This window comes from Grampus griseus (genome assembly GCF_964374135.1).
Source record: "Grampus griseus genome assembly, chromosome: 15".
Taxonomy (NCBI): Eukaryota; Metazoa; Chordata; class Mammalia; order Artiodactyla; family Delphinidae; genus Grampus; species Grampus griseus.
Genome location: NC_139009.1, coordinates 87,948,048 through 87,967,243, shown reverse-complemented (window position 1 = coordinate 87,967,243; position 19,196 = coordinate 87,948,048). Strand labels below are relative to the sequence as shown.

Sequence of the window (19,196 nt, the reverse complement as noted above, 5' to 3'; positions counted from 1 at the left end):
CTTACTGGAGATATCCTAAAACTTAACTATATGGATGGTGGGTGTCTAACTGCTGTTAAACCTCTAATGACTTTCTTAAATTGGTAGTGGGAGTATTTGATACAACCTCTGTGAGGCTAGAAATTTGGCAATAGCTCTAAAACTTATAAATGCATAGATACACTTTGATCCTGCCATTCTTCTCTCAAGAATTTATTCCACCCGCAAATTTTCACATGTGAAATGGCATAAATTACTCGTTGCAGAATTATTTTGAAGAAGCGTAACAAAAAAGTAAAACCTGGTATCTTGGTTTTAGGGCACTGGTTTAAAGAAACCCAATCTATGGTACATCCATAGAATGAAATAACATGCAAACGTCAGAACAAATGAGGGTGCTGTACTCATGCTATGTTTTCTGGGCTGATATGGAAATATCACCAAGATATATTTCATGGAAATAAAGCAAAATAAATAGAATGTACAGAATTTCTTCTTTCTGTATTTTCTAAGAGTGTGTGTGCATAAAACATTTCTTGAAGAAGTCATAAGAAACGACATTAGTTCCTCCAGGGAAGAGAAGTAAATGACTAAGGAACAGACACAGGAAGGAGTTTTCACTGTATATTCTTACATGCCACTACAATATGAAACCATGTGAATATAACCACCTTTCCAAAGATAATTTTTCAAAATAAATATATTACTTATGAACCTAAAAACTTCTGATTTTGAATTTTAGAAACATTAGTTTGACCTATGCTTTTACCCAGAAGTTTTTTAAGCATGAAGCCAAACTTAGTCATCTATAGATAGATGTTGAAGACCACAGAAAATAAGAAACAAAATGTGACATAATTCTTTTTGCTTTCAAACTGACCTCAATTCATAACACTGGCACCTTTTCCAGAACTACTCAACCACTATCATTTGGGACTAGTAAATTAGTTATGAATGTACTCAGTCACATCATCTCAAATCAACATTTCCTCATCTTAATTAAAAGGTTTCAAAAGACGGAATTCCCTGGCAGTCCAGTGGTTAGGACTCGGCGCTTTCACTGCCGAGGACCCCAGTTCAATCCCTGGACAGGGAACCAAGATCCCGCAAGCTGCACAGTGCGGCCAAAAAAAAGGTTTCAAGAGAGAATTTGCTTAACTAGCTGAAACACAGACACGCAGATCTTCAACTTAGGATGGGGTTATGCCCCAATAAACCCGTAAGTTGAAAATATCCTAAGTTGAAATGTATTTAATACACCTGACCTACCTTCAACGTGCTCAGAGCACTTACATCAGCCTACAGTCGGGCAAACTCATCTAACGCAAAAAGCCCATTTATTGTAAAGTGCTCAATATCTCATGTGATTGAATACTGTACTAAAAATGAAAAGCAGGACTGTTCCTGTCTGGGTACAGATGGCTGTAAGTCTTCATGGTTGTGTGACAGATGGGGGGTGCAGCCTGCTGCCACTGCCCAGCGTCACAGGAGAGTATGTACCACGTATCGCCAGCCCAGGAAAAGATCAACATTCAAAGTACAGTTTCTACTGAATGTGCAGCACTTTCACACCGTTGTAAAGTTGAAAATCTATAAGTCGGACAATCGTAAGTGGGGGACTACCTGGACTCACTAGAACTACAGCAGTCCCCTAAGCAAGGGTCTGAAAACCCTACCATTAAAAAAGTTAGCCTCACGCAATCAATTAAGAGGGAGATTTAGTTTTTACTATTTAAAAAGGTCAAAGTTTAATACAATAAACTAATGAATACAATAAAAAAGAAACAGACTCACAGATATATAAAACAAACTAGTGGTTACCAGTGGGGAGAGGGAAGGAGGGAGGGGCAAGGTATTGGTGGGGAGTTAAGAGGTGCAAACTATTATGTATAAAATAAGCTACAAGGATATACTGTACAACACAGGGAATACAGCCAATATTTTACAATAACTATAAATGGAGTATAATCTTTAAAAATGGTGACTCACTATATTATATACCTGTAACTTACTCAATACTGTACATCAACTATGCTTCAATTTTAAAAAGGCCAATGTTTAGGATGGTTGACTGTGTGTTAACTTAAAAATACACATTTTTTAAAAATTTAATACATTTTAGTTTCCATTAAAAATAAGAGAACTGTCAGCTACTTGAGGATTCTATAAAAATATGAATCATAAGTACCTTTTAGTGCTTATATAAATTAGCAAACTTCATTAACTTCACTAATTTTCACTAAAATATATTCCTTATGAACCAAAATGCTTCCACTGAGCACACCATAGCACTGTGGACCACATATCAACAGGTTTTTAAAAGATCTAGGTAATATGAACTAGAAGGAGGAACATTCTCTAAAAGTAATTCTATAGTGAACCCCTTTTTCTTTCTCTCAGGCAAAAGATTATTTTCCAAAGCTAACAATAATTTTTACAAGCTGGGCTTAATTCATTTTTTGGAAGACTGCTCATTTCTTTTCACTTCAGAATTACTAGAAGCTCACTAAAGAAAACATTAAAACTGCAAAAATGAATCAGGGAAGGGAAAAGAGCCAGCATCTCATCATCTAAAAATAATGGTTAATATTTTGGCGTATTTTCTTCATGTCATGTTCTATGTATAAAGAAGTTTCATGTTTCCAAAGGTAAGTAAGTATACTGCTATACATTAAATATACTATTAACGTTGTATACATGCCACATACGCATGTTTTCAATGAACATGTTGAAATGCGGGCGGTAAACACACTCTTCGATCATAGCTTGCGCAACCATACCCCAGAATTCACTTGCTTCGCCTCTCGCCCAAGCTGTGCCTATCTTTTTGAATCAAGTTTTATCCATACTTGAGACTATTTCCACACTACAGGTTCCCAGAAATGGCAAAGTAAAAAGATCGAACTCTTCAAATTGATCTCCCAAAAAGCCATAGCAACGCCAACTGCCACCAGCAATGCATCAATGTACCTGTTCCACCAGCCTCACCAGTACTGCATAAATCTTGTTACTCTTCACCCATCAAAGTAACTCTTTCATTTTAATTTTACATATTTACCCATAGTTTCATTACGGACCAGGACACACCTCCATGTGAAATACAACAAAGTCTCACTGAAATGTCAACTGCAGGCAAAACTGGGAGTGGATTACCTGAAAGGCTATGAGATAGCACAACGCAGCCAGCTCAGAGAGCGCTCGCCACTGCACGTCACTATGCTGACCCATCTTCAAAAGCAGAGAACCAGCATGCATGTAGAAATGTCCTCTCACTTCGAAGAAAGTAGCTGAGAGTTCATCATTTCCACCCACACAAGATTTCACAGACTGAAGAGCACTATCAAAACTGTAATGTTAAAGTATTAAACACACATTAAACTACTGCATTGTAAACAATCAGTTTCATTATTTAATTCAAAATAAAATAAAACTATTTCAAGCTTCATCTTCCACATTCTAACTCTTAATAATCCATAGTTTTATGAATTATAAATCATCTAGCGCTTATTGTTATTCCACACACTTCCTATACTTCAAGCTTAACCTCTAGAATGTCTTATTCCAAAACATCTTCTCCATCATATGGTTTTGTTATTTAATTCAAAGTTGAAATTTCTCAAATTAAACATGCCATTTTCAAATTATAATAACTAAAATATGTGCATTATCAATACCATAACTGCTCTTTTTACTATACACATAACTAGAGATAAATAAATTATATTTCTCACTATTATTTGTAATCTATGTATTAATGCTTTTGAATCCCCCCGCCCCACCCCCAGTCCCTGGTGCCAAAAGGGTTGGGGACCACTGCCCTAGAGGGTCTTAACACCCCTCCTAGGGATCCATGAAGTTAAAATTATTTTTTAGTACTACTAAAAAATTGTCTCTTTCTCCTTTATTTCCTCATGTAACCAAGTTTTTAAGTATATAACCACACCAAAATCAAAAAAACATAAAAACCTAAATATTTTCTAAAATGACCTAAAAGTTCAATTTAGTTTTTTTTGGATACTCCCTTACCCTACCCATGTTAAGACACTACGTACTTCCTCAAGAAAACTAACTCTACACTTCAGTGAAAAGAATTACTTTTCAGACAAATGGAGAGTGTAATAAACCAGGGAATGTCAAACTTTTCCTATAAAGGGCCACATACTAATGTGGCTTTGCAGGCACACCACCTCTGTCACAAGTGCTCAGCTCTACCACTGCAGTGTGTAAGCAGCCATAGATAACACATAACAACGAGCATGGCTGTGGCCAGGAAAACTTTATTCATACAATCAGGCTGTAAGCCTTGTTTGGCCCACAAGCTCTAGTCAACCCCTGCTCTAAACTAACACACAAATCCAAGTGATGTTTCTGTTCAGCGGAATTTATTTTAATCAAGTGGAGATACTGGTCCTCAAAATTAAAACGTGGAAAACAGAAAAACCATGTATTATATTTTAGTTATCTTGTTGCTAAGCTAAAACATTGCTTTCTGAAATATCAGTCACGTTAACAGCTTATACTAGAATATCTGACAAGAAGTTTATTCTCTGATTTTCAATCAAGATTGTATCATTTTTTTTGAAACAAAATATGGAACAGCAGTTAGAACATTCATTTTCAGGCTCAACTCTTTACTAAGTATGCCAAAACTAAATATTTAAATATAATTTAATAAAGCCTAAGCAGTAATACAGTTCTCTAGAAATCAAAGTCACACAAAACCAATTACAATATCCCCACAAAAGAAGATTCCTTCTAAGTAGTTCATTATGTTAACTATTACCTCTGGATATATTACAGAAAAAATAATGCTATTAAGATGTTTAGACCAATGAACAGAATTACCACAAACAGAAAATCTGTAGCTGACACCGAAGTACTCTCTCCGTAGGTCAACATACCTCTCCAACAATTCCCTGCTCTCGTGCACATCTCTCGTGGACAGCGTGAGAAGCATAAGGTTAGCATAGGCTAGAAGTAAGTCCTGATTGGTTGCTCGCCAGTTACTTTTATCAGACTCCAAACACTGTGAAGATTCCAGATATTCCTATTTTGCAAAAAGAACTCCAAGTTACAAAACTTTATCATGTGTTACAAAACTGAGTGCTTTATGCCTACAAATTCCTTTGCCCATTCCTATGCTGTAAAACCATGTCGATTTTAAATCAGCCTATAAAAACACCAAAAAATATATAAACATATTTCTCATATTTATTTCTCCAATCCACCCATTATAAATTGAAATCATGGTAGCAAAAATCTCATTTCACAGCTGCTATACATAAATGAAAGAAATTTAGGTCTTGGAAGGCAGCGCTTAAATACAAAGGGATATATGGTAACTGTCCATCAAGAAGTGTGAGACCCAACAGTTTTTACCTACCTTAAGGGTCTGTACAACACAGGAATTCCACTCTAAACTTGAACGCAAGACTATGTTTCTCTCTGCCTGGTGGCAGTGGGCCACAGCATCCTTCAGTCTATTGTTTGAGCGATACAGCTCTACTAGTCGGATGTTCATGTGCACATCATCAGGTCTTGCATAAAGTTCTGACTGAATCAAGTCGAAAAGTTTATTCCATCCATCTTCACCTTTACAATCTAAAAGCTGTTCCTATTTTTAAAGAACCGTTAATTAGAGAAACATCTGTGCAACTTTAAACACATCATGGCTCCTATGAGCATCATCCCACTGTGTCTGGCTTTAGTAAATTCCCACTCTACCTACCTCATTAGCCCCTCAGTCACTTCCAGCCCAGAAGCTAAACCTCAAGAAATGTACGTGGGGAGAAACACCTGGGATGACACAGCAGCAGTGGCTGCCCATGCTCACCTCAGAGTGTGCCAGGACGACCGGCCTGCGTCCCTGCACACTCCGGTCACTACCAGATGCCTAGCCTCCCAGGAACCCTTGCACCAGGGTCCTCACCCTCAATGTGCTCTGCATCTCCCTAAGGCTGACTCATCTCTGCCCACTCTGCTCCCACTGTGGAGCTCCTACTGCTCTGCTATCTTCTCAAAGTCTTCACCTTCTGGCCTTTCTGAATGGAGTCCCATTCCAAGACAGCTGCCATCACTTCTCTGCTAGCCTACGCACAAGTAGAGGAGGTGGGGGTCTCCCAGCGTCACCACCACATCCCTGCTCCTAACTCTGTTTTCTAAAGGACTTGCTATCCGGCTACTCCTGCCAGTCCCCCCTCATTAGCAACTGGAATAGAACCGTCTTCCTTTATCCCTAACAACTGCCACTGTCAGTGCCAACTGAGAAGTGCAAAAGACACACAATAGCCTGGGCATTCTGCTCTTTAATGACCTCATCTCCAGTGCTCCACACTCCAGCCTCAGCCATCCATTTGGCCAAATCTGTATTTTGATCAAAGCGCTCAGACCACCACACCCTCTCATTTTCCCACCTCACAGGGGCTCACATACCCTCACTGCCACATCTCTTTGCCTCTACCACCTGAAAAGCTTTCAGTACACTGACATCACTAAGTTTTAATTTTCCATGAAATACACACATACACTTTCCTTCCATGTCAAGCTGAAATGCCACAGTCCCAACATCCACAATTACTCCTTACTTATAGATGCCTTCAATTAACTCTCTCCACCTTTCCTGGAGACCCCGCCACCTGCTTCCTCTGCGCCCATACATGAACAGATGAACAAGTGAGTGTAGGGCATTCGGGAATTTGGGAAGCAAGCTAACTGATTTACTTTCATAATCTCAAACTGCCAAACTGGTAATGCCTAGAAAAAATAAAGCCCTATTTTACTTCTAATAAACTCACTTTCTCCATTCCCTGAAGAGTTCACTTCATATTCCTCTTTCCTCCAACTCTCACTTTCAACTTATGATCACACCTCATCCCCCGCAGAGAAAATGGAAGCCATCACCCCTAAGCTCCACTCGACCTTCCTGCACTCACCTCCCCACCCCGCCACCTCGCAGACCATGCTCGCCATTAGTGCCCTTTCTCCCTCACCAAGCTCTCTCCTCCTGGATCAGTTCCGTAACTTACACTTGGTGTGTCTATAACTGCAAAAAAGCCCTAGACTTCAATTATATGTTTAAAAATAAATAAGTAAAAAATCAACACCATTATGGATGCTTTTCAAAAATTCTACTCTCGGGACTTCCCTGGTGGCACAGTAGTTAGGACTCCACGCTCCCAATGCAGGGGGCCCAGGTTTGATCCCTGTTCAGGGAACTAGATCCCACATGCATGCTGCAACTAAGAGTTCGCATGCCACAACTAAGGAGCCGGCGAGCTGCAACTAAAGGAGCCTGCCAGCCACAACTAAGGAGCCCATAAGCCGCAACTAAGACCCGGTGCAACCAAATAAGCAAATAAATAAGTATTAAAAAACAAAAATTCTGCTCCCATACCCAAGAGAAAATGCCCTCTCATTAATAATATTGAGTAGTTTTGTTCATTAAAGAAATGTCAAAAAGCTATTTACTGTAAGTCAGCCTTAAATTTTAGGAGAAATAGAATTACTTTGCTAGATAGCTACAAATCTCATGGATTTCTATCCAAAAGATGGGGGGGGGGAATCTGACATAAGATTTAGTTTTAGACAACACTGTCTTTAAAGAGTCATTAAAGGGAATCAGGATGCTTTAGAAACATTTAACTTTGGTTATACTGCAAGAAAAATAATCCCCTCCCATTTATACATGGTCCATAATGTCACAATGGAATGGATTGTCATGGCCAATAAGGAAATTATGTTTGAGGCATAAAACAAAGATAATAAGGTAAAGAAATCTACACACTGAAACCTAACATTTTAGATTAATTTTGTTTGTTTGTTTTTGCAGCATGCGGGCCTCTCACTGTTGGGGCCTCTGCTGTTGCGGAGCACAGGCTCAGCGGCCATGGCTCACAGGCCTAGTCACTCCGCGGCATGTGGGATCTTCCTGGACTGGGGCACGAACCCGTGTCCCCTGCATCGGCAGACGGACTCTCAACCACTGCGCCACCAGGGAAGCCCCTAGATTAATATTTAAAATCCAGGTGCTTATCACAGGGAGAAAAACTTAATGTTACTAGTATTTATCTCTAGGGGTTTTTAAAACACTTTTGATTTAAAAATCTGTGCACAATTGCTCATACCAGGTTTGTAATCGCTAAACATTGGAAACAACCGAAATTTCCCTCAAAAGTAAATGGTTAAACTGTGGAACACACCCATATGACAAAATACTACTCAGCAATAAAAGGAAGGAACCAACTACTGACTGATACACACAACCTGAATGGGTCTCAAGGGCACTGTACAGAATGAAAAAAGCCAACCTCAAAAGGTCACCCGATGCCTGATTCTATTTATACAACATTTTTAAATTACAAAATTATAAAGACAGAGAACAAATTCACAGTTGGCAGAAGTTAAGGACGATGGGAAGGAGAGGTGGATGTGACCACAGAAGGGCAAGCATGAAAGACGCCCTGTAGTGATGGGGCAGTTCTGTCTCTTGACTGCAGTGCTGGTTAAGCAAATTTACACACATGATGAGATGAACAAGAACTGAACACACACTGCACCAACGCCAAAATCCTGGTGTGATATTGTATTATAGTTACATTAAGAGGTAACCACTGGGGAGAGCTGGATGAAGTAAACTCAGGACCTCTCTGCGCAATCTTTACAACTCCCTGAGAAAAATCTATAATTATTTCAAAATAAAAAAGTTAAAAAAATTCTATCGGAAACATGTATAAGTCGGGATGGAGGGGGTCCTGTTAAAAACAATGTACACTGGGACTTCCCTGGCGGTCCAGTGGTTAGGACTCAGCACTCTCACTGCCAGGGCCCAGGGTTCGATCCCTGGTCGGGGAACTAAGATCCTACAAGCCACCCAATATATTGGTTACAACCCAACATACACTTAAAATTCTGTTTGCCTAGTATATTTGGAAAGACTTTCTCCAGAAGAGTCACTCAGTAAACTATATTTTACTCAGTAAAGAAAAGCAAGCAGAATGAGTTAATATATTAGCAACAAGTTTCTATCATTTTTAGAAATTACCTATAATATGCTAGAGAAACTGTCTTTTAACTTTTGCTTGAAAACCTCACTATCCCATAACACAGTCCTTTCCAAATTTAGATAACAGTTCTTTAAAAACCTTATAACTCTGAACTGCCACCCTATGGGTAATTTTCACCCAATGAAGCAAAAATTTCATATCAGATAGAAGTCAGTTTAATTTTAGCTCCACCATCTAGCTAACAAACCGTAAAATCCCTAAAACATTAATCATTCCAAAGGGTAAATGAGATGCCATGTGTGAAGCAAACTCGTACCTAATGAAAAAGCATATTGTGATAATGTATGTACTGTGAAATGGCTTCCACAATAAGTTAACGTCCATCACCTCACCCAGCTACAAATTACTTTCTCTTGCGATGAAAACTTTTAAGACCCCCTCTCAGCAACTTTCAAATGCACAGTGCAGTACTGTTCCCTATAGTCACAAGCTGTACTTCACATCCCCAGAACTTATTTATCTTATAACTGAAGGTTTGTACCCCTGTGACCCCCTTCACCCATTTCCCACACTCCCCATCCCCACACACACCGGTTTAAAGGTTACTACTGAAATCATTTAAACTCCAAATATTAGAAATAGCTGTGTCTTAAGTTTTCCCCAACTGCTTTTATTATATGCTTTCTTTTGCTTAATTTTTTACCTTTAGTTTATAAATTGCAGGACTTCCTGGAAAAAGTTTAGCTGCTCTTTCAACCCAGTATTTAGCTCTTCCATCACTAACATCATTTTTACAGAGCAATTCTGCAATCTTCAACACAAGATCTTTTTGTGTTGGGTTTAATTCCACTGAACGCTGATATCAAAAAAGAATTAAGAAATTAGTAGGATTCCTAAAGTCCATACACTCATACACAAGAATTAAAAATTTATCAAGTGACTCTATTAAAACTCTATTTCTAAATGACAGCATGTTATTTCAAGGCTATTAAAGTGTCTGCAAGTTTTCTGAAGATGAATTAAAAAAAATTATCTTTTTATTTGGTAAACGCAAAAAAGAAAAGGAAGAGAGGGAGGGAACCACACACATAAGAACAGCATTTCTGATCATGGTAAACTTGAAATTTATAGGTGTTAATCTTCTTTTACAATCGCTAATCTCTTAATGATAAAATACAGCATTCTTTGGGCTAAGAACTTCAAAATCTGTTTCAAGCTGTTTCACTTAATAGTACGATGATACCAGTGCTTGTTTTCAAGACATCCATAAAATATATGTGAATTATTTATTACATAAATTAACCTGGGCATTATGTGTGTTTGGCTATGCGAAGGCTATGCTTTAATCTTATATAGTTTACCTTGTAACATTCAACTGCTTTCTCTATGTTTTCCTCCACTTCGTAAAGAAGGCCGAGAAATCTGTGAGCTTTGGGATCCCTTTCTTGTACGTTAATGTATGTAGATATATATCTGTTTAAAAATAACAATAATATAAAAACAATCTTTAAATTATCACATTTAGAACTGCATTTAACTGCTGAGAGAATATCTTAAGCCCAGCAACCACTAAACTAATTTATATTGTTATTCTAATTCTTGACTACCATTATTTAAAGTAGAATATGCAGATAACTGAAAAGCATCCACAGATAGAAATAATACTTAAACACAAACACATGTACAAAGTTGACAACATACTCATTTTACCATTAAATGGTACATTTACCAAATTTTTTTTTCTAGTGTTACCCATTCTTAAGAAATGAACATATAAATTACCTTTTTTCTATTATTACACTTTGGGAATAGCACTAAGTTTTGCACAGACATTAGAAAGTGATTACAATAAATCTTTAAACTATCATAATGCAAAACACTAAAGAGCAACAATTTCCAAATAACAACTAAGAGAACGTATTCACCTTTTAAACAAGAAAATAACATCTAACGGGACTGTACCCAGCTAAAACAGCACAGAAGAAAAATCACTCACTACACCACCAAATGCCGGTGACTTCCATTCTCTAACTCAAGTGACAACTAAAAATAAGCATATTCTAGGTCCAGTGAATGTTATCACAGGAGATATTAGACCAAAGATCAACACTGGAGGAAAAAGTGTCATATTAATAAGGAACAGGGTGAACAGGCCCAATGCTGCCAGTTAAATAAAGGCGCTAACACTTTCCTTATCAGAATTTTCATCTTCCCGTCAATGCCTTTAATAGCCTGCCTCCCTCAGAATTTCCAGCTTTAAGTCACTATAAATCAGGAAATCAGACCACCAAGCTTCTTGGCTCTATGGTGAGACAAAGCCTCCCAGGATCACCTATCCAGTCAACTAAAGATCTTTTACACAAGCTATTCTCCTGCCCAGGAATTAGTTTAATTTTGTATTCATTGCCATTTTTTTCCAGCTGATAAAAGTAGCAGATATCTAACCAGGAAGAAATTAAGATATAGGCATGGTTCTCTTTTATTCTAACCCAGAACAATCTTTAGCGAAAATTTAATGCCAAACGATTTCTTGCCCTGGGTGTAAATAAGCAGCAGACATGCAGAAAGTATCATTCTAGACTCAACCTGCAGATGGAATCCAGACTAGTTCTTATCACCAATCTGAGTGATGAATCCCTTATTTCCAGGACATACTTAGGAAGAACTGCTAAAAAAACGTGTATTTATCCATGTCAAAGAAGAACATGAAGTTAAAGCACCGGTTTTAGAAAATTAAGGCATGTTTACAGTTTGGTACTTACTTTTTAGCAAGATCATATTCTTTAGCTTCGTAATACAGCTTTGCAAAATAGAATCCTTTCATTGACTTCTAAAAAAAATTGAGAACTCTTTTATTTATCATATTTTGAATTCTGCATATTTTTCACAAGAGCTAAAATCTGTCCTAGCAAGGTTAATATTAATATATTTGATTTTTGTTCACTTAAAAGATTAAAAAAAAAACTGCCTGTAGAAATGCACATGTTCTAAAAGTCCTGAGTCCATGTTTTCTAATTTTCATGAAACAAAAAAATTAATTTAAGAACATCAAGACAAGACGACATCAGAAATTAAGAATTTATATCAGCAAGAAACCTTAGAAACCGTGTGGTGCCCCTCTCACTTTACAGATAAGTAAACAGACAGAAGCCCACTTTTCTAGGGGAGGAGAGGTATACGACAGACTTCACTTCTCCTGCCGTGTGTAAGCCTTTATGGGGAGAGTACCAAAGTACTTTAGACCCATTAAGGCACTGGGGATTCCCTGGTCCAGTTACTGACCGCTCCACAGATCATTATTCTACACTCAAGGAGCTAAAGAGGCAGAAATAAAAATTGAACTCTTCTGGTAATAATCCAAGTCCACACCCTGGCTCTTTTATTTCTATAAGCTCCAAAGTCCAGCCTGCTGAGACACACCAGATGATGTTACACACATGTGACAGAAGTACACAGCCATCAAGCATCTTATTTTTGAAAGCTACATAAGGACACAAAAACAAAAATCAACATATACTAAGTGAAAAAGCAGCCTACAAAGCAATGTTTTCTTTTATTGATTTTATTCCTAAATATACAGGTGTTAGATTTGTTTGCTGTGCCTGCTATTCACCAGGCACCATTCTGGGCACTGGGGAATGGGCAGGAAATTAAGTCTCTGTCTTCATGCACAAAGGCTGCAGTTCAGGAAGGGTGACAAGCACAGAGGCAGGAGAGAGCGCTATTTTACAGTATTTCACCAATTATGTACAGTGCCCTGCATCTTCACAAGGCTACAATCAGATTCAGCCCGTGAAGCACAGGCACCCTAACGCTGTGCCTGTCCAACTGGCAAAGCCCCAGGAGTCGGTCCTAAGTCCTCTTCCCTCTCAGAGCATCTCATCTGGGATACATAATCCATCTCACCCATGACTACGCTGACTCTCAAATGTGTATCTCTGGCTCTCAGCTCTCCTGAGCTCTACACTTATGTGTAAAATATCAAGACCTGTCAGTTCTACCTTCTGTGTTACCTCAATCCATCCATTTTTCTGCATCTCTACTGCTACTACCGAAGTACAAGCCTGCTATGATCTCTCTCTGGGACTATCAAAACGACTAATTCCTTCCTGTTTCCCTCCCAAAATTAATTCGCCAAAACATAAGACAAACCACACTGTGCCTTTCTTTAAAATTTAAAATCCTTTTACGGCTTTCATTACATTTTGAAGATACCCATATTTCTCACCAAAGACTAGCATGACGTGGCACCTGCCCAGCCCTACAACTTTACTTCATCTGCCCCTTGCATACTATGGTCTAGCCTGTGACTAAAACCAGAATGCATCTCTCCAACTGGGGCAGCCGTGGGGAGTCTCACTGCTTAATTTAAACAAAGGCAACTGTAGGTATTGATGTGATGTGATTTCTGCCCAGTACATTCAATGTCAGGGTAAAGAAATTCAATGAAGGTAGTAAATAAACGGCAGAGTAACTATGAGTCTCTTAAGGTAGTCAGATGCCTTATCATCTAATTAGAGATTTACGAATTAACGACCAAGATTCTCACTAACCTAGTCAAACAACAGCTAAGGGGCAATGACTTGAAAGGATCGACTGACAAGGAGGACCATGTTAAGCACGACTCACGTCTGGCACATAAACAGATATGAAAAGTAGAGTGAGTGGAAAGCCCTCAGTGCCACTCACCTCCCTCCCCTCTACACCTTGGGGAGGCAGAGCTGGGTCCAGTACACCTGCCAAAAGCATAACACAAGTATATCCATCACATTAAAAGTGCAAAAGAAATAAACCACAAGATCATCTCAAATGCCACCAGAAGAAAAAAGCATGTGACAATATCCAACACCCGGGCTTCCCTGGTGGCACAGTGGATAAGAATCCACCTGCCAATGCAGGGGACACAGGTTTGAGCCCTGGTCCGGGAAGATCCCACATGCCGCAGAGCAAATAGGCCCGTGCGCCACAACTGCTGAGCCTGCGCTCTAGAGCCCGCGAGCCACAACTACTGAGCCCGCGTGCCTAGAGCCCGCGCTCCGCAACAAGAGAAGCCACCACAATGAGAAGCCCACATACCGCAACAAAGAGTAGCCCCCGCTCGCTGCAACTACAGAAAGCCCGCACGCAACAACGAAGACCCAATGCAGCCAAAAATAAATAAATTATTTTTTTTTAAAAAAAGGAATACATCGTAGGAAATTAAACCAACCAAAGAAATAGAGCAATTATTATTTACTCTAGGAAAAATAAAACTACACAATAAAGGTGACTTGAATGCAAAAATATTTACCTTACCGTAATTATATAAACACTAGATATTCACTTAACTAAAATTTACAAGAACAGAACTGAAAAAAGGAGGGGAAAAGTAAATACATCTGTGGACCGGTCTGGAGGAGAGGTGAAAGTCAGCAGAAAGTGTCTAAAATGAGGAAAAGGAGATAAAGAAATAAAAGTACAGTCGACCCTTGAACAAAGCAAGGGTTAGGGGCACTGACCCTCTACCCAGTTCAAGATCCACATACACATACAGTCGGCCCTCTGTATACACACTCGGTTCCTCCATACCCAAGTTTCCACATCCTAAGATTCAACCAACCGTGGATCGCACAGTACTCTAGCACATATTTATTGAAAATAAACCCACATTTAAGTGGACCTGTGCTGTTCAAACCCGTGTTGTTCAAGGGTCAACTGTACATATGTATGTTATTCAGAAGTATGAAATACAGATGTTAAGGGTAGAACAAACACCTAAGAGCTGTCAAGTTGCCTCTAAGGAGCAGGAAATCAGGGGTGTGGAATAAAAAGCCAACTAGACAGAAAACTAGGAAAACTAAATAGAAGCCATCTGGAAAAAAAATTGAAGAAACGTTAAGTGACATTTTCAACAAGAACAAAAACAGATGTAAAGGAGTAGAAAATGGCAGAACAAAAGATGAGGTGAACAAACGAAAGCACACTGGAAGCCTGGGAAGATGGGAGACTATGGACCCATCACAGCACCTAGAACTTGGACATCCTAGAAAGGCTGGTCTGTTCACACATGGCCAGTCTCTGCCAAACTGGGTACCAAGTAGATACCAATCTCTTCCTACTCTTCACAGCTGCTGTCTCTGCTCACTCCACCATCTCCCTCCCAACCTGTCCACAGCACCCTGTTTTGTCATTTCCCTGAGACCCAAGTTTACAGAATTACTGTCACATGTTCCAAAGTTACGCACTTGCTAGTCAATATTCCACTGAAGGCCCCAGGTTCTAAAATCAATGATTTCTCCTTGTCTGAAGAAAAACATCTGCTCGAAACACTCTTTATAAATGTAAAAGAGGTGAGAGTAATAACCAACCCGTAAAGTTTTGTCCCCACCCTTATTCATTTGACAGAAAAGTTCCTTAGTTCAGAGAACATTCTAACTCCTGTCTAGACAGTGGTTCTTACTCTTTTGAGACCCAGGGTCCCCACTTAGAATTTCATAAAAGCTCTCAACTTGCTTTAGAAAAAAAAGGTACACCGTTTTCAGGGGTACAGAAACGTTCAGTGAGGTTCCGGCTCAGGCTCTGGTACATTTGCATTCATGAGTACCCCAGCAGTTGGGAATTACAGTCTGCATGTAAGCACCTGGTCCCCTCCTCCGGAGGGATGGGCTGTCCGCCACTCCACTGGTCCTAAGAGAAACTAAGCCACACCCACTGCCAATCCCGCCGAGCCACCTGTGTCCCCAGGACAAGTAGCTTTCATCTCTCCAGGTCTCAACATCCACAGGGTCGTCGGCAGTAACACCACACACACCTAGCACGTGGCTAAAGACACAATTACGGTGCCATTATATTCCTGACTGTCGCTCGGTTTTCCGCTTTTAACTTCCTCATGCATCTTTATTCGCTTAGGCCCCTGCCCAGAACACCTTGAACGACCGTCCCTCTAACAGCCACATCCGAGGGCTCACCAAACGCGCCGAGCACTGCCCTCAATGTTTAACGAAGACCCTCCTAAAGCTCCTGTCGGTACCCTAACGCCGCCCTACTGCTGAAGTAAGCTACACTGACCTCAAACCCCACAGCGTGTGCGGGGCAGAGCTGCATTCGACCCCGGACAGCGACCAGGGATCCGACCAGCGACTGGCGGATCCACGGTGCACCCAGCTCGCTATCTGCCTCCAAGGAGGAAAAGTACCCCGAGAGGCGTCGCCGGAAGGCCACAAAATCTGCCCCGGACACAAGGCCCGGGAGGAAATGCAGACCCCACCAGGGCTCCGCTGAAAAACAAAATGCCGGTAAAAGCAGCTGTGAGGAGCGGCGGGGTGTGAGGGGCGGCAAGGCGGCCGGGCCTCGGCGCGGAGCCCGGGCCGTGGGCGCAGCGGGGCCGCCTCCCTGGCCGCCCGGGCGCCGGGGACGAAGAGGAGAGGAAGTGGAGGAGAAAAAAAAGAAGGAGAAGGAAGAGAAAGCGCCAACGCCGCCGCCCGCCCCGCCGCCTCCCCGCCCCCCGGCCGCCGGCCGCGCCTCAGCGCGAACCATGGCGCCGCCGCCCACGGGCCCGCCTGGAGGCCGCGCGCCCCGGCCCGCTCACCTCCCGGAGAGACGGGGCGGAGCCCTGCACCGAGGCGATATACCGCTCCACGTCGGCCTTGTTGCGCCTCATAGCGCCGCCGACCAGGGTTCGCGCGCCGGACGCCAGCGCCTAGGCCGCAGCGGCTGCGGTCTCGGGAGCGCGGCGCCCAAAGATCCGTGACGCAGCGCCGTCGCCGGCGAGAGCCCGACGCGCCTGCGAGTGTGCGTGCGTGCGTGTCGCGTCAGCCCTGTGCGCCGCGCAGGCCCGTGGGCGCCGGCGCGCGGAGGTGACTGCGCTTGCGCGGCGCGGAAATAAGAAGCTCGCGGGCTGTGTGACGCGGCAGAAAGTGCATAGCGACTACGTGGGCCGCGAGAAGCAACGTCCGTGAATAGCCCGCCCCACAGGCGCTGGAGGCGGACGGGGTGTACCCGGTGCTGACGTCACTCTTCGGCGCCAGTCGTGTGCGTCAAAGCGCTCGTTTTTGGAATTTGAATTTTTAGGTCTTAGCTTAAAACAAGTTTCATAAAATGTTTTCAGTAGGTTTTAGGATTAAAAAGATCACATCCGTGTATACAGGGAGTTTAGAATTTATGGTTATGGATAATTTTGATCCTTTTTTTATAGACTTAAAACAGTTTTATCCAACACATGGAACTAACCTGGCCTCTTACAGCCTATCCTTTTTGATTTTTCAATTTTTCCCAATTTTCCACAATGAGCAATTATTGCATTTATAAAGAGGGAAAATAAAACAGAACATTCTGGTTCTGTTTTATTTCAATCATATTGGATGTGAATAAGGGTGGCTGGTTTGGAAGAGCCTACCTTGGGTAGTTGATCTTCCTAGTATTGGGTGGGCCAAAAGTGCCTTCCGTTTTTTAAGTAAAAATAAAAGACACATTTTTCGTTTTCGCCAAGAACTACATTGAACAACGTATTCACCCTTTTGTTCCACTACCTTCTGCCATTTTTCAGGCAACTTCGTAATCCCATCTTACCAAAACTCTTTATCTTTTTGAGCAAAGAACTGTTCCAGGTGCCTTTTACAGTCTTTCAGGGAACTGAATTTTTTTCCATTAAGAGAATTTTCTAAAGACCGAAATCAATGGAAATCCCTAGGCGCAATGTCTGGTGAATCTGGTAGATGAATCAGAACTTCCCAGCCAAGCTGTAAATAACAGTTTTTTTTTATTTTGCCTGGTCATCAGAGAAACACGCAGTCTTGCGTTATCCTGATGGAAGATTATGTGTTTTCTGTTGACTAATCCGGACGCTTTTCGTCGAGTGCTGTTTTCAGTTGGTCTACTTGGGAGCAGTACTTGTTGGAATTAATTGTTTGGTTTTCCGGAAGAAGCTCATAATAGAGGACTCCCTTCCAATCCCACTATAGACACACCACCACCTTCTTTGAATGAAAACTGGCCTTTGGTGTGGTTGGTCATGGTTCATTTTGCTTGCCCCACAACCTTTTCCGTTCCACATTGTTGTACATATCCACTTTTCATCGCCCATCGCAATTGGTTTTAAAAATGGAACCTTTTTATTTATGTTTCAGTAGAGAATCACGTGTGAAAATATGGTCAAGGTTTTTTGCGCTTAACTTATGTTGAACCCACACATCAAAGCGATTCACATAACCAAGCTGGTGCAAACGATTTTCAACGCTTGATTTGGATATTTTGAGTATGTCGGCTATCTCCCGCGTGGTATAACATTGATTGTTCTTAATTATTGTTTCGATTTGATCGCCATCAACTTCAACTGGTCTACCTGACCGTGGAGCATCGTCCAGCGAGAGATCTCCAGCACGAAACTTCACAAACCACTTTTGACACGTTTGATCAGTCACAGCACCTTGTCCATACACTGCACAAATCCTTTTTTGCAATTCGGTTGTGTGTGTGTGTGTGTGTGTTTTCTGGTTGTGTTTTTACCTTTCTTGAAATAATAGAGCATAATATGCCGAAAATGCTTTTTTCCTTCCATCTTCAATATTAAACTGGCTACACAAAAATTCACCAATTTTGATGTCTTTTTTTAAATGCACGCTGATATGACAGCTGTCACATACAGTCTAACAAAATTGTTTCGAATGAAGTTAAAGACCACTAAGTGCTGCTAGAGGCACCTTATGGAAAAAACCAAAAGAACCTTTGGCCCACCCAGTACTTGCCCCAGGTCCCAGCTAATGATAGCTTATCAAGGGAGTGGTGAGGGGCCTGCCCCTCTACTGGTTTCCCTGGTAACTAATGAGCCCACCTGAAGTCAATTCCCCTATAACTGGTAATCCCTCTTTCCCCGAGGAAGTGGAGACGCCACCCTGTCCTGCCCTCGGTCCACTGCACACAGTGGGGTGTTGCTCCAGGATCTTGCTTCAGACGTGTAAGCTCCTCCATCCATTAAACTATCGATGTCTCTGTTGCTGACTCCGGGCTCTTCTGTCTTGAAGCTGGGCAAGCACAGGGCTTGTAGGCCTGCGGGGTGCAGCCCAGCAGCTTCACATATATTGACTCGTTTGATGCTTCCAACAACTTCGTGAAGGTAATGTTGTTTGTTATTATGCTCAAGTCGACAGATAAGGAAACCAAAGGAGTGGACAGGAAAGCAACTTTGCCAAGCACACCTGGTAAAATTACTACCTTTAATCTGTTTTACTAGAATATATT

At 41.2% G+C, this 19,196-nt stretch overlaps 1 protein-coding gene across 2 annotated transcripts in view; it reads right to left on the bottom strand.

The window, feature by feature from the left end:
• The window catches only part of RGPD4 (RANBP2 like and GRIP domain containing 4), a 53,442-nt gene extending 36,728 nt beyond the window's left edge, over positions 1–16,714 (bottom strand). For both annotated transcript variants that reach the window (XM_082672252.1, XM_082672253.1), the window contains exons 1-7: positions 16,549–16,714; positions 11,744–11,811; positions 10,343–10,454; positions 9,685–9,837; positions 5,363–5,593; positions 4,881–5,026; positions 3,133–3,325 (exon numbers count right to left, since the gene is read on the bottom strand). In XM_082672252.1, coding sequence (XP_082528378.1) covers positions 3,133–3,325; positions 4,881–5,026; positions 5,363–5,593; positions 9,685–9,837; positions 10,343–10,454; positions 11,744–11,811; positions 16,549–16,620 — 975 coding nt within the window. In that variant the 5' untranslated portion in view covers positions 16,621–16,714. The remainder of the gene's footprint in view (positions 1–3,132; positions 3,326–4,880; positions 5,027–5,362; positions 5,594–9,684; positions 9,838–10,342; positions 10,455–11,743; positions 11,812–16,548) is intronic.
• Between the last annotated feature and the right edge of the window lie 2,482 nt (positions 16,715–19,196).